General features: G+C 36.4%; 1 protein-coding gene across 1 annotated transcript; it reads right to left on the reverse strand.

Moving 5' to 3' along the window:
• Positions 1-2,655: 2,655 nt before the first annotated feature.
• On the reverse strand, positions 2,656-3,694 carry LOC129939211 (RRP15-like protein). Its single transcript, XM_056047139.1, has 3 exons — positions 3,555-3,694; positions 2,860-3,493; positions 2,656-2,803 (listed from the first exon to the last, which is right to left on the reverse strand). Exons 1-3 carry the CDS (start codon positions 3,589-3,591, stop codon positions 2,710-2,712), a joined length of 765 nt encoding a protein of 254 aa, XP_055903114.1. The 5' UTR covers positions 3,592-3,694; the 3' UTR covers positions 2,656-2,709.
• Positions 3,695-12,362: the final 8,668 nt, after the last annotated feature.

Below are 12,362 nucleotides of genomic sequence, written 5' to 3' on the forward strand. Positions count from 1 at the left end.
TATTGTAAAACAGCTCTTTCAATAATTATAAACAATTTTCTTTTTGTTTGAGAAGAAGGTGAAATAGCTATCTGTTCGCATTTTAACTTTACTCAATTTTCAAGTTCTAAAGAATTTTCGGTTAACATTTTGACTTATTTTGTATGTAAGTTCAAACTTTTCAAATTCATATTTTTTTAAGGATCTTAGAGATTTCCGTATTCTCATAAATATAGCTCGTGGACGCCATATTGCTTTCTGTCAAACTATCTTCTTTTAATCAGTTACTAAAGACAAGTAATCGGGGCAAGTTGCAGCATCGAGTATCACGTCCAAATGATAAAACATAATTATGAAGTTGGATGTTTCTAGTAGCAACGATGCGCGCTTACGCCCTTTTTATGGTGTATATTGCCCTCCTTCCAAATCGACTATTCAACTTTTGGTGGCCAAATTTGGAACTACCGGCTTAGTGAATAAACAGTCATCCCCAGTACGTCAACGAAATGCTAGATATGCCGAAAACATCGCTTAGGCCCATTTTTAAATGAATGAGTACGTGAATAAGCAAAATTTTTAGATTTGGGAGTAAACCAATCCAAATAAAGTTACGGTAGTAAAGTCTAGGAGTTGTGACAGCTCCAGGTATAAGACTTTTGCCTCTGCAATTGTATCTACGCCAGTCAGAAGATCGTCTACATAGGAGCTGATTTCCAAGTGATTCGCTGCGGAAGGTTAAGTCTTGGTTTCATCTTCTTCCGGTTGTCGTAGCATACGAATGGCCTGGAATGGGTCGTTATCAGTTCCAAATTTAGAAATCTGAGTCAGTGGTTTCAACTGATATCTGCCGATACATTTTTTCAATATCCGCTGTTATGACGACTGGATATGTTCTGCCTCGCAGAATCAGAGTTGTGAGTGTATGTTGAATTGTTTGACCTACCATGAGGCAGTCGTTTAGTGACATTGAGGGAAGACGATTTTGCAGAGGCATTAAATACAACCCAGACCTTGGTTGTTGTACTTTTTTCTTTAATCACTGTGTGGGGAGGCAAGTAATAACAAGGTTTGTTTACTTCATTGCTGGGAATCTCTTCCATATGTCCAAGTGTTAGATACTCTTCATTTAATAGCCTCTTTTCGTTCGAGACATACCTGTCAATAGCTGACTTTTCCGAGAGGCCAAGTTTTGTCCTAGGATCATCATTCCACGGCATTTTGACTTGATACCGACCATCTTTCATCCTTTGTACATTTGTAATGTATTGCCTTTAGGCCATCTCTTGTTCTTGAGACAAAAAGGGTTTCTGTTCCATTTTCCCAGAATTTTGATAGCTGTTGATCGAGTTCTGATGTACTTATCATGGAAGTTGATGTAATTGATGCGCTTCTAGCTATGGGACCATATAAAATCCAGCCCAGTTTGGTCTTTTGTGCAGTTGGCATACCTTTCTTCAATCCCTCCAGCAGGATTTCACCATATACATCAGCTCCTAACAATACATCGATCTTTGATCGAGTACGGAACTCTGGATCTGCAAGTTCAGTATTCTTTATGTTTACGTTAACATATACCGAAAACATCGCAAAATTTCCAGATTTGGGACTAAACCAATCCAAATAAAGTTACGGTTAAGAATAGATTTTGGGCTTTAGGCGTCATCGATCATTAAACACTTAAATTGTGCCACTAATGCAGCTCTGCCACCAACTTAACTCGAAACGGTGTACTCAACTTATACTTATTGTAAGGTTTTAAGTCATAAGGGATGATTAGAAATGGGCAGGTTCAGGCAACATGAGGGAATTCATTTGCAGTCAACTTCATTCTTTGAACGTAAATTTGGACCAAAGCAACTAGTTAGTTTTCCAAGTGTCATGAATTTCAAATTCAGAACTTTACTTTACAAATTTTTACTTTAAGGTCATAGTACAAGAACTACCAAACCGATTTGTCTTTTGTATTGTATTAAATTGAGAATTAACCATTTTACAGAAAACATTAAATGTATATAATTATACAGTAGTAAAGCTCAGCTATCCCTTGAATAAAAGAACATGATCAGGTGTCATTTTGAAATAAGTTGATTTGACTTGATAGTTAGGGAAATTTTTGATTTACTTTCCGGACAACTTTCCAATAAAGTTGCCTTAATTGGGAGGCATTTTTTGGCAGCTGGCCAATGAGATACTAGAAACTTGCCTTACTTTCAAGTACTTTATATCATCTGAACCTGCCCAATCTCTCAGTAATATAAACTGACCCATTTGATTTCAAATAACAGAAAACACCCTGCTACAATCTGACGTTCAAGTGACACGAGCAGCTAATGCCTTATGAAATTTGTATAAAAAGAAAACCTACCTGGGCTTCCGCCTCGATATTTTTTAAATTTTCGATTTCTTAGAATGTCAGAAGGACAGGATTGTCTAGAATGTAGACTAGTCAGTGGTTTTGGCGTTATAGCCATTGGTTGTTATATCTTCGCTCAGGCAAAAAAGAGAAAGAAATTTGAAGCCAACGTTATGAAACTCGTCTCTGGAGGTAGAATGATGCGATTTTACAACATAAATTCCAAAAACGTAGTTTTATTTCTTCTTTTAGGTGCTGTTTCGTTGGGTATTGCGAGGCTCCTGAATGTTCCCTTGTTTAAGGGGAAAATGAAAAACGATAAATCTTAAGCAGGCCTATTCGTAACATTTATTTTGTATATATATAAAAAAAAAAACTTAATCTTCATCACCCGAAGAACCATCCGCTGCCTCCTCCTTGCTCTCCTCCTCGTCCCAATGTTTTATCTTCTTATTTGTCATAAAGTCATCCCTGAAATACAATTACATCAAAAAACAATTCTTGATAAATATATATTTAACATATACCGTAAAACGCTCCAGCCTTTTTTATTTGCACTTTCATCAACTTCATCATCATCATCGTCGTCGTCATCTCCACCTTCAATCTTCACAGGATTATCAATTGCCTCAGACTTGGCTCGTTTTCCACCCATCAACACATCCAAGAACTTCCTTTTATCGATGTTATTTAGCACTGCTTCTCTCTTTGAGTCCAATTTGCCGGCTTCCTTCAATTGCTGGTCAATATCTTTCTGTTGCAGGCGAACAGCATTGAAGAGCTGCACCACACCCCTTGTAGCTATTTTTCGCAGAGCACGTTCTCGTTCAAATTCATCTGAGGATGGTTTAACTCTCAGCGCCAGCAGTTGGTTCTTTAGCTTCTTCGCTTGCTGGTCAATAGCTTCTTTGTCTGGTTTTTCCTCCTTGATTTCACCGTCGATTTCAAAACTAATCGCGTCAGTGGCATCTTTTGTTTTGGGCACAATCTTTTTCGCTTTCGACAGGACGATAGACTTTTTTGTCTTGGGTTTATTTGTATTTAGTACCTTAGCTATAGAATCGGCCCAGCCAGCATTTCCACTGGGTTCTTCTGTTTCTGAATCGTTTTCCTCCTCGGAAATGTCTTCTTTTTGTTCAATGGCCTTCGCTTTAGGATTCGCTATGAAATATTACAAGAAAATTAAAGTTTTTGATTTGATGATAACATTTATTAAATATACCAGTAGGCGCTTTTCGTTTTAGTGTTTTTGTTGCCATTATTTTGATTTATTTGAACTTTTAATGAAATTATACGTTCTGATTTTAGAAAACAAAAATAATAGTGACGTTTAGAAGTAATGCACGTGTGTTTGTTTACTACTCAAACATTTGTAGTAGAATAATATTATCTGGGTGTCGATAATGAAGTGCTAATATAAAAGGCCCGTTTGGAAATGATCTTTCAAAGATTTCTGAGAATTGTCTCAGTAGGATTGACATAGGCAAATATAATAAAAATACAATTTATTAATCATTCTCACCCAGCAATCGAATTCGCTTTGCATTTCTTGTTCAATGTTTTTGAATAGTTAGTTATAGAATTCTTGAGAAAGCCAAAATCAGATAGTTGTCTTTGACTCAATTAATATACAATAGCATAAAATGGGAAGGCTGGTTGAGCAGTCATAGCGTAAAGACGCCATTTTATTTTAAAGGGAAGTACAAAGCTAAATTTTGGCAGAAAAACGTTAGGAAGAAAATGCTGTTGGCCTTGTGAAAACTATTTCAAATTTATAACAGAGGGATGTTGCATCACGAGCATCCTTTTTTCTGCCAGAACTCAAATGTGTTTTTATTCGTATTTTACGTTCTTTTTTTTCAACTCCGAAAGACAGCTTTCCAGAAAAATGTCTCGATACCCATTTTAATTATGTACGGCACAAAATACATAAAATACAAGTTTTATAGTGACAGCACCATTTTAGAAGTGAAAATACAATCAAACTCAATTAAACGTATACATGGAAAATCTCAGGAGGGTCCATTTCTAGGGTATCTAGGTAAAAAAACACCATTTAAAATGTATTTTATAGTTTAATTTAACTGATTCACTAGTCTAGAGGGAAAAAATATTCGAAATAATAATAGTACTAAGACGTTTTCGTATTTCGTCCCTCCTATAAAATAATTAACACATAACCCTGTACCCCTCTTTATTGCAAAAAACTATAATTTTTAAATTTTAAACCTACACCAATTTCAACCCCAAATGGCGCAAAGTTTTAAACGATTAATGTTTCAACAATGTAAAGTGTTAAATCCATTTTTACAATTTACTAAGCTTAAAAGATGATTTATCTAAATGTAAGCGATTTTATATTCTTAAGTAGGTAGAAATGGCGATCTCAAGGCAACCTAGCTTGAGATGTAATTTGCTCCACCTTCGGTTTGATTAAGTTTTATAGATAGAAAAGATTTTACCCTTCATAGCGCCAAGAGGAATGTTAACCATTTCCGCAAGTGAGCTATGAAGGGCTGGATCAATTAAGATGAGGATGTGGTCGAGTTAATGGCTTTGACAGCTGCCTGACTGTCTGTAAAGATAGCCGCATTTCGGTTTTGGTTTGGGCTTTGTTTAAGTATCTTACATGCCTCCCTTATTGCCAGCAATTCAGCCTGAAAAACGCTATCAAAGTCAGAAAGCCTAAAGGATTTGGCTACATTTAGGGACTCAGAAAAGATCCCAGAACCAACTCCGCACTCCATCTTTGAGCCGTCAGTAAAGATGGTTGTGTCGAAACCTATCGACACGATATTATCCTTAAAATCTTCTCTGGATGGGAAAATAACCTTAAAACCTTTACTAAGGCTCAAAGTAGGAGTGCAGTAGTCAGTGTCGACCGAGATAATATATTCTTACTATCAGCTGTGTGAAATGAGAGGCAATAAGGAAGAGGACGGAAAGGAGACTTTGATCGAGGGTAGGTAGGTAGCAAGGGGCGGTGCTCGGCCAAGCTCGCTGGGTGATGGGGGATTTTATCTTCCTACATGGACCTCACCTTAAAATTGCATGCCTTTACTTTTCTTAACCTTTACTATACTTAACGCACTCGTGCTCGTTTTTATCCTTTGTTTTTTTTTTTAATTACCTGGAGGCACTTGCGCACGAAAAAAATAGAAATGAATAAAGAAACAATTCCGGTCTGACGTCTGTCATTGCTTTTTGACCAGTTAGCAAGGGACCAGGAAGGGTGAGGTATCTGCGGCCGAATTTCCAACCTCCAAACCACCCGTAACACTCTACAAAAATTTTACCGACCCTTTCTACCTTATTTTGTCTCTTTATTACCAGATCGTAATATTTCTCCTGATTCGGATGGTTTGCCAAAGCTTAGAAAGATACATTTATTTTTCCCAAGCTTTTCAAAAGTATTGTCTAGGAATTTCTTTTTTCATTGTAGAAATAGGAGTTATTTCCGACCCTCAGTTTAATTTTTGAGCCCATTTTGATTAAATTATTAACAAGGCCAAATCATCCCTTGGATTCATCAATTGTTGGTTTAAAGAAATCTCGAGAACCCTATGCCCCTACAGTCGCTGCAGTCCGGGGCGGACCTGGGCCTTAACCAACATGCGTCTCCAGCCAACTCGGTCCCTAGCTAGCTGCCTCCTGTTTCGAACGCCAAGTTGGTTGAGGTCTTCACCCACCTGAGTGGCGGTCTTCCTCTAATGTGCCGTCCCTCGGAATTAGATTTGTAAACTTTCCGGGTTGGAGCGTTGATGTCCATTTCGCTCTACATGACCCAGCCATTTAAGCCGTTGGACTTTAATTCTGTTAACTAGGTCAGTGGGTATAGTTCGTCGTTTTATCTTCTGCTTCATTCTCTATCTATGCGTACGGGACCAAAAATCAAACGAAGAATTTTTCTCTCGAAGCATCCTAAGACGCTCTCATCTTTATTTGACATTTTCCAGGCCTCAGCGCCATAAATGAGAACCGGGATGATGAGTGTCTTATAGATGGTGATTTTAGATGCTCGAGAGAGGACTTTACTTCTCAATTGCCTTCTAAGTCCAAAGAAGCAGCGATTTGCAAGAGTTATTCTTCGTTTGATTTCAGCACTGGTGTCGTTGTCTGTGTTTATAGCGTAGCTTAGGTAGACAAAGTCCTTAACTATTTCGAAGTGAAGTTTTGTCCAAGACGTCGTTCTTCAATGTTATATACTTGGTCTTGCCCTTATTGACCACTAAACTCATCATCTTCGCTTCCGTCGCAATGCTCAAAAACGCTTCACTGACATCACGCTTTGATCTTCCAATTATGTCAATATCATCTGATTATCCGAGTAATTGGATGAACCTTTGAAAGATTGTGCCTCTAGTATTGCACAAATCTTTCCAGAACGATGTTGAAGAAGTCGCATGACAGTGCATGGCCTTGTCTAAAACCTTTTTTGACATCAAATGCATCGGTAAGATCTTTTCCGACCTTGATAGAGCAGCGTGAATCCTCCATAGTCATTCTGCACAAACGGATAAGTTTTACAGGGATGCCAAAACTAGATATTGCACTGTAGAGCTCTTCTCTATGGATCAATATCAAAATCAATAAAGAGATGGTGGATATCGATTTGAAGCTCCTGGGTTTTTTTTCCAAGATCTTTGTGAATATTTGGTCGATAGTGGACTTTCCTGTTTTGAAGCCACACTGATAAGGATCTATCAGGTTGTTGACGAAAGGCTTCAGACGTTCACATAATACGGCAGAAAGGATCTTATATGCAATGTTAAGGAGACTGATCCCTCTGTAGTTGGCGCAATTTAGAAGGTCTCCTTTTTTTATGCATCGTGTAAAATATGCTGAGATTCCACTGTGGCGTGTCGGTAGTCCTGTGTCTGGTGGCGTTTTGTAGGTTGTCCTGTGATTGGTATGCTCCATGTGTAGTGCTAGTTTAGAAGTCGTGTTTTGTTGCCGTGTGTATGTCGGTTTGTGTTTTTGTTCTTTAAGTGCGATGTGTATCTAATAGGGCTGGGCTTGGGGAACCTACGCCGCGTGGCCCCGATAGACAAAAAAAGCAAGATTCATGAAATTTTGGATGAGCTAGATAAAGAATAAAAATAAGAAGTACCTACAATTTTAAAATTAAAAGAAATTTTTCAATTCTTCAAAACGAAGCTTTAACATATTGGGCCATATTAATACAAAGTTCTTTGATAAGTTCTGGTTTTGTGTTGCTAAACTAAACTCGATATCCTGGAATCTTAAAATAAACAGAACAGAACCTATGTTGTGGCCTATTTTTTGTAGGCTTTCAATATAATTTAAAACGCCTCTAGTTTTTCATCCTGGTCCATTGAAAATTGGGCACGTGTATCGCAATTTAATTTGGTCTTCAGATTTTTTGCATTTCCTATATTTTAATTTTTGCTAGAATTAATTTGTGAAAACGTTTTTAAGTAAAAGTATAAAGTAAAGAAAGTGATTTGTTATGATAAAAAAAGCCATAAACAGTCGAAAAGAAGGAAAAGAGGATGTGCATTTAATTGCACAGACTTTCAAACAACTTTTAAGGTTCCAGACGAAGATGAACCTACAACAAAGCAGGATTTCCAGGGACTATAATGTATGTGGATGGAGAAGTTTTTGTACTTCAATAGAAAAGGGTACTTCACTATTAATGCCAATGGTGGTATGAATGAAAAATATGACTTTTTGTGTGAAGTGTACAATTTCTTTTATTTTTTGTTTTCCGATTTGTGACAACAAAATTTAGTTAAGTTCATAGACGAAAAATATCCGGGATCAAACCATGATTCTCATGTGGGGAATTTAAGTTCAAAAACACATTTTGAAAGAAAATTTCGTGAAGGCGAAAGAAGCACTTGGATTATAGGTTTGTAAATATTTAAAGATTAATGTTGTACATATGTTAAACTGCCTTGCATTATTTGAGAGGATGCTGGATACCCTCTTGAACCCTGGCTCAAAACTCCATTCCGCTCTCCTGAGCCTGGGAGTTCTCAAAGCACCTTCAACTTTAAACATAGCAAAACACGGAACATGATGGAGAGAGTCATTGGAGTCATAAAAAATCGATCACGGTGTTTACTGGCAGCACGTCAAATACATTATTCCCCACAAAAAGCCGCACTAATTCTTAATTTAGCGTGTGCCTTGCATAACATTTGCATTGATTTCAAGGTCGAAGATAATTTTGCCGGAATTAAAGCTGAAAATAACGTAATCCCCGGTACAAATAACCATAGTGTGGCATCTTGAATAAGGGATAGTATTTTGAGGAGCTTAATAAAAGAAAGAAACTTCATGCTACATATATTAACTATACATATGTACATACATACTATACATTAATAAAAACAAATAAATTAAGAATTCATTCATATCCCAGATGTTACTTTGGACTGTACGCTGACCTCGCCTGTTCAATTTAAACCATTTGCATTTTAATTTGCAGTTTCTGCTGCAAAAGTTCTTCCTTAATTTTGTTATGTCTCTTCGTTTCTTCGAGCCGCTTTTCCTCAATCTCACAGAGTTTTTCTGCTGCTGTGTTTATTCGGCGCAAGTTGCTTGCAATCCCCTCACCATTTTTTTCTTGGTTCTTCCAGAATTCTTCATCTTTGCTATAAAATTCTTTCTGTATCTTTACTTGTTCAAGGTTGGCGGCAATATTTGATTGACGAGAAGTGGTTGGGCGACGCTATGGAACACTTCCTAAAACATCGACATCGGGTGTCATCGATACATCAGCGACTTGCTCCTCTCCAGATTCGCATTGGAATTTATAGGTTCAGACGCATTTATACCTCCAAAAGATATTGTGCCATTTATCCCCCCGGTCGACGTCTCAAGGCCAGTCAATCTTAAGCCACCTTCTTCCAGGCTTTTAAAAGTATGCATTTTATTTGGACCGCCACCTGTAGCCTTCGATTCTTTTTTGCTTTCGGTCATTTTCCTCTTGATGTACGCCTTCCAATCCAACCACACCTAAGAATTTATTTAAAGTCAGTGGAACATATTTAAACAAAACTATTTAATTACTTTTCTCCAGGTATTTAGTTCTGTTTAAACTTGCTCCAAGAAGGCATTCACTTCTTTTTGGATTTGAATTTTGGAATATCCTTGGGCGATTTCAGGCTTTTCTTAAAGCATTTCAAAAAGCCTTTGAAACTGAGTTCGATTTGTAATAATTTTATTTGCCCTTTAAAAAATAAAAGTGTAATATACATTTTCACATTTAATTTCGTAATAAAACTTACAATTCTGTTTTAGTTTATTATTTTTGCGCGTTTTGTTACTTGTCTGCAAGCTATGTTTTCTTTTTGTTTCCACAGATGCACAGACTACTATGAAAATAACAGTTCGTAGAAAAAACAGTTAAACTTCCTATTCATTCGGGGCTAGTGATGCCACTTTTCCCGAACTCCGAATTTCGTAAGAAATATTTTAAGTACGACGGGACTTATGATACATTTGTTCGGGATTCGTAGTACGAATGTATTACGACGGGGCCTGTGATAAGGCTGATTATTTTTATTAAAATGTATTGTTTGATAAATATAAGACAAATAAAATAAAAATAATTAATAACTAATTAATAATTATAAAAAAAAAACAAAATGAACAACACAAATCAAACCGAAACCACGATTTAACAAAATAAAACATAAACGATGAGCAAAAGGTGTCAAGCAAAATTCAAAAATAGAAATTCTGTGCGGCGCCTACTATGATGGCACACATGTGTTTTTTAAATTTTTGAATATCTAAGAAAATTGAAATTTTTTCCGGCGCCTAGTACTTTTAATTAATAAACCTTTTCACGTTTAAAAAAAGTGTATAAAATAGGATTTTAAAAAATCAAGTTATTCCCTTAAACATTTTTTTTAATGCTGTAAGAAACTAATATTATTTTTTAGTCATTAGAAGAGAAATTTGGAGGCTAAATTTAAACCTCCAAGAACTACCTAAAAAGGAAAGAATTTTTGAAAGGCACTTTTCAGGCGTCATGTTCGCTGGAAGTAGCTGAAAAAGACTCAACCAATGGTCTGTGCCCAACCTGAGTGTTGAAGAACTCGATTCCTGAGCTGCTCATGAGTTCGATGATTCTTTGGTAATGTATTCACCGGAAGCTTCAGTTGAGCCAACTGGAGCTTTTGGTGGAGAAAGAAACTTTGAAGATTCAGGTCTAATAGATGAAGATGAAATTTCGTTCAACAGCACTCAAACTCAAACATGTGAGTATTTAAGGAATAAAACCCTAACAAAAATTAAACTTATAGAACAGTTAAAAGCTTCTGAAGCACGAAGAAACAATTTGAGGTAAAGATTTCAAAATTTCAGAGTTAAAAGCTCAAAAAGAACGACTTTAAAACATCGAAGAAGTTAGAGCGAAATCTTACAACATAATGCCAAATGAAGTCCAAACAATTGTTGCAAATAGTTTGAAGAATTTAAAAAAGTACGTACAGGGAAAAGGTATGTTAAAGTGTTTGCACTTTCTAATTACTTTCAATATCCTATAATGTATAAATTTTGCTCAGTTGCCATTGTCGAAATGTCATTCAAAGCTCATTTAGACTACAATAGACGAACCGATACAATCATTGGTCTTTGAAGATTACGGTGAAGGGGAGCATCGTTCTCAGTTGTAATCAAAGCTCAAGCAATTGCAGTTCATTGGACTCATGAGATCGCATACTACTTTGTAAAATCTTCTTGCAAAAAGTGATATGCTTAAAAAGTTGGTGTAGCAAGCTACATATGCACTGCAAAAAAGTGGTCTGTTTCCAGTTTACTTTGTTTGTGATCAAGGCTCCAATCTTATATATCTTTAAAAAAAAAAAACTAGGCATAAATCCTTCCAAACCCTATTTTAAAGTTAATGAACAAAAAATGTTTGATTCCCCACAATTACAAAAAACTGTCTTTTTCACATAACGTAGGTTTTGAAAAGTCCAAAACAGCTTCTTGGAAATGAAGCTGATACCAAAAACTGCATTCGATTAGTCCCCAAATAAACTAACATACACATTGAGCCTAACAATTTTTACAAAATAAAAGACTGTGGTGCTACCTAAGCTTTCAGCCACACAGTATATGCAGCTCTGCGGACTTTTGCCAACAGCCGAGTTCGTGTTAATCTTTGATGACTTGTTGAACTGTTTGACTTATTCAACACTTCAAAAGTTAGACAGCCTCAAAATATGAAGAAAGAGGTTCAACAAAGTCAGGAGCAAGAAGAGTTTTTTTTGGTCGGGCGGAGTTCTTTTGAAATCAATTCGATTTAAAAACTACGAAGGTATAGACATAGCAAATAAGTTCAATTTTATTTACAGTTGGCTTTTAAATATATCTTCACTTTTTTCTTTATGGCAGCGTTTAAAACAGTTTGACTTTAAGTACGTTTTAACTAGACACCTCAATCAGGATTGCCTTAAACTCTTTTTTGGAAAGATAAAAAGTTCATTGGGCAATAGCAGCAGGCCCATAGCCTCACAATTTTAAAGCGCATTCCAAAAGCTATGGGCAATACAATACCTTAAAATTATAAGTGCTGGCAACTGTGAGATGATCGAAGTGGAAAAAATTACAGCTTTAGAAAATCATACTTAGGTTCAAAATGTTTGATGGCTTCCGGAACCGTCAACAGCTATTCTTTTTTTCGCTGGAACCACTGCACTGAATATTAATATATCTAGCTTTTTAAAACAGAACAGTTTCCACAATGTCCGTCTATGGCTGTAACCAGAACCATAATTACAACTTAGATTTTGTTGTGGCTGCTCCTCTGGAAGATAAAAATGTGGTTAAAAAAAACTAAATGATTTATATATTCCATTCCTCGTCCTTCACATGATACTCTGTTTTTGTGTGGGCTTATGCTCCTAAGTCCATCGTTAGCTCGTCCCAGTGTTGATAGATCCTAACCTGTAGAAAAAACTTTAGACTATAGAAGGTAAAGAAGAAGGCAAAAAGGCTACCTGCCACTCCCAGGTTGGAGTTATGGGCATTTAGGTTTCTTCCTTTT

The sequence above is a fragment of the Eupeodes corollae genome, chromosome 1 (genome assembly GCF_945859685.1).
Source record: "Eupeodes corollae chromosome 1, idEupCoro1.1, whole genome shotgun sequence".
Classification (NCBI taxonomy): Eukaryota; Metazoa; Arthropoda; class Insecta; order Diptera; family Syrphidae; genus Eupeodes; species Eupeodes corollae.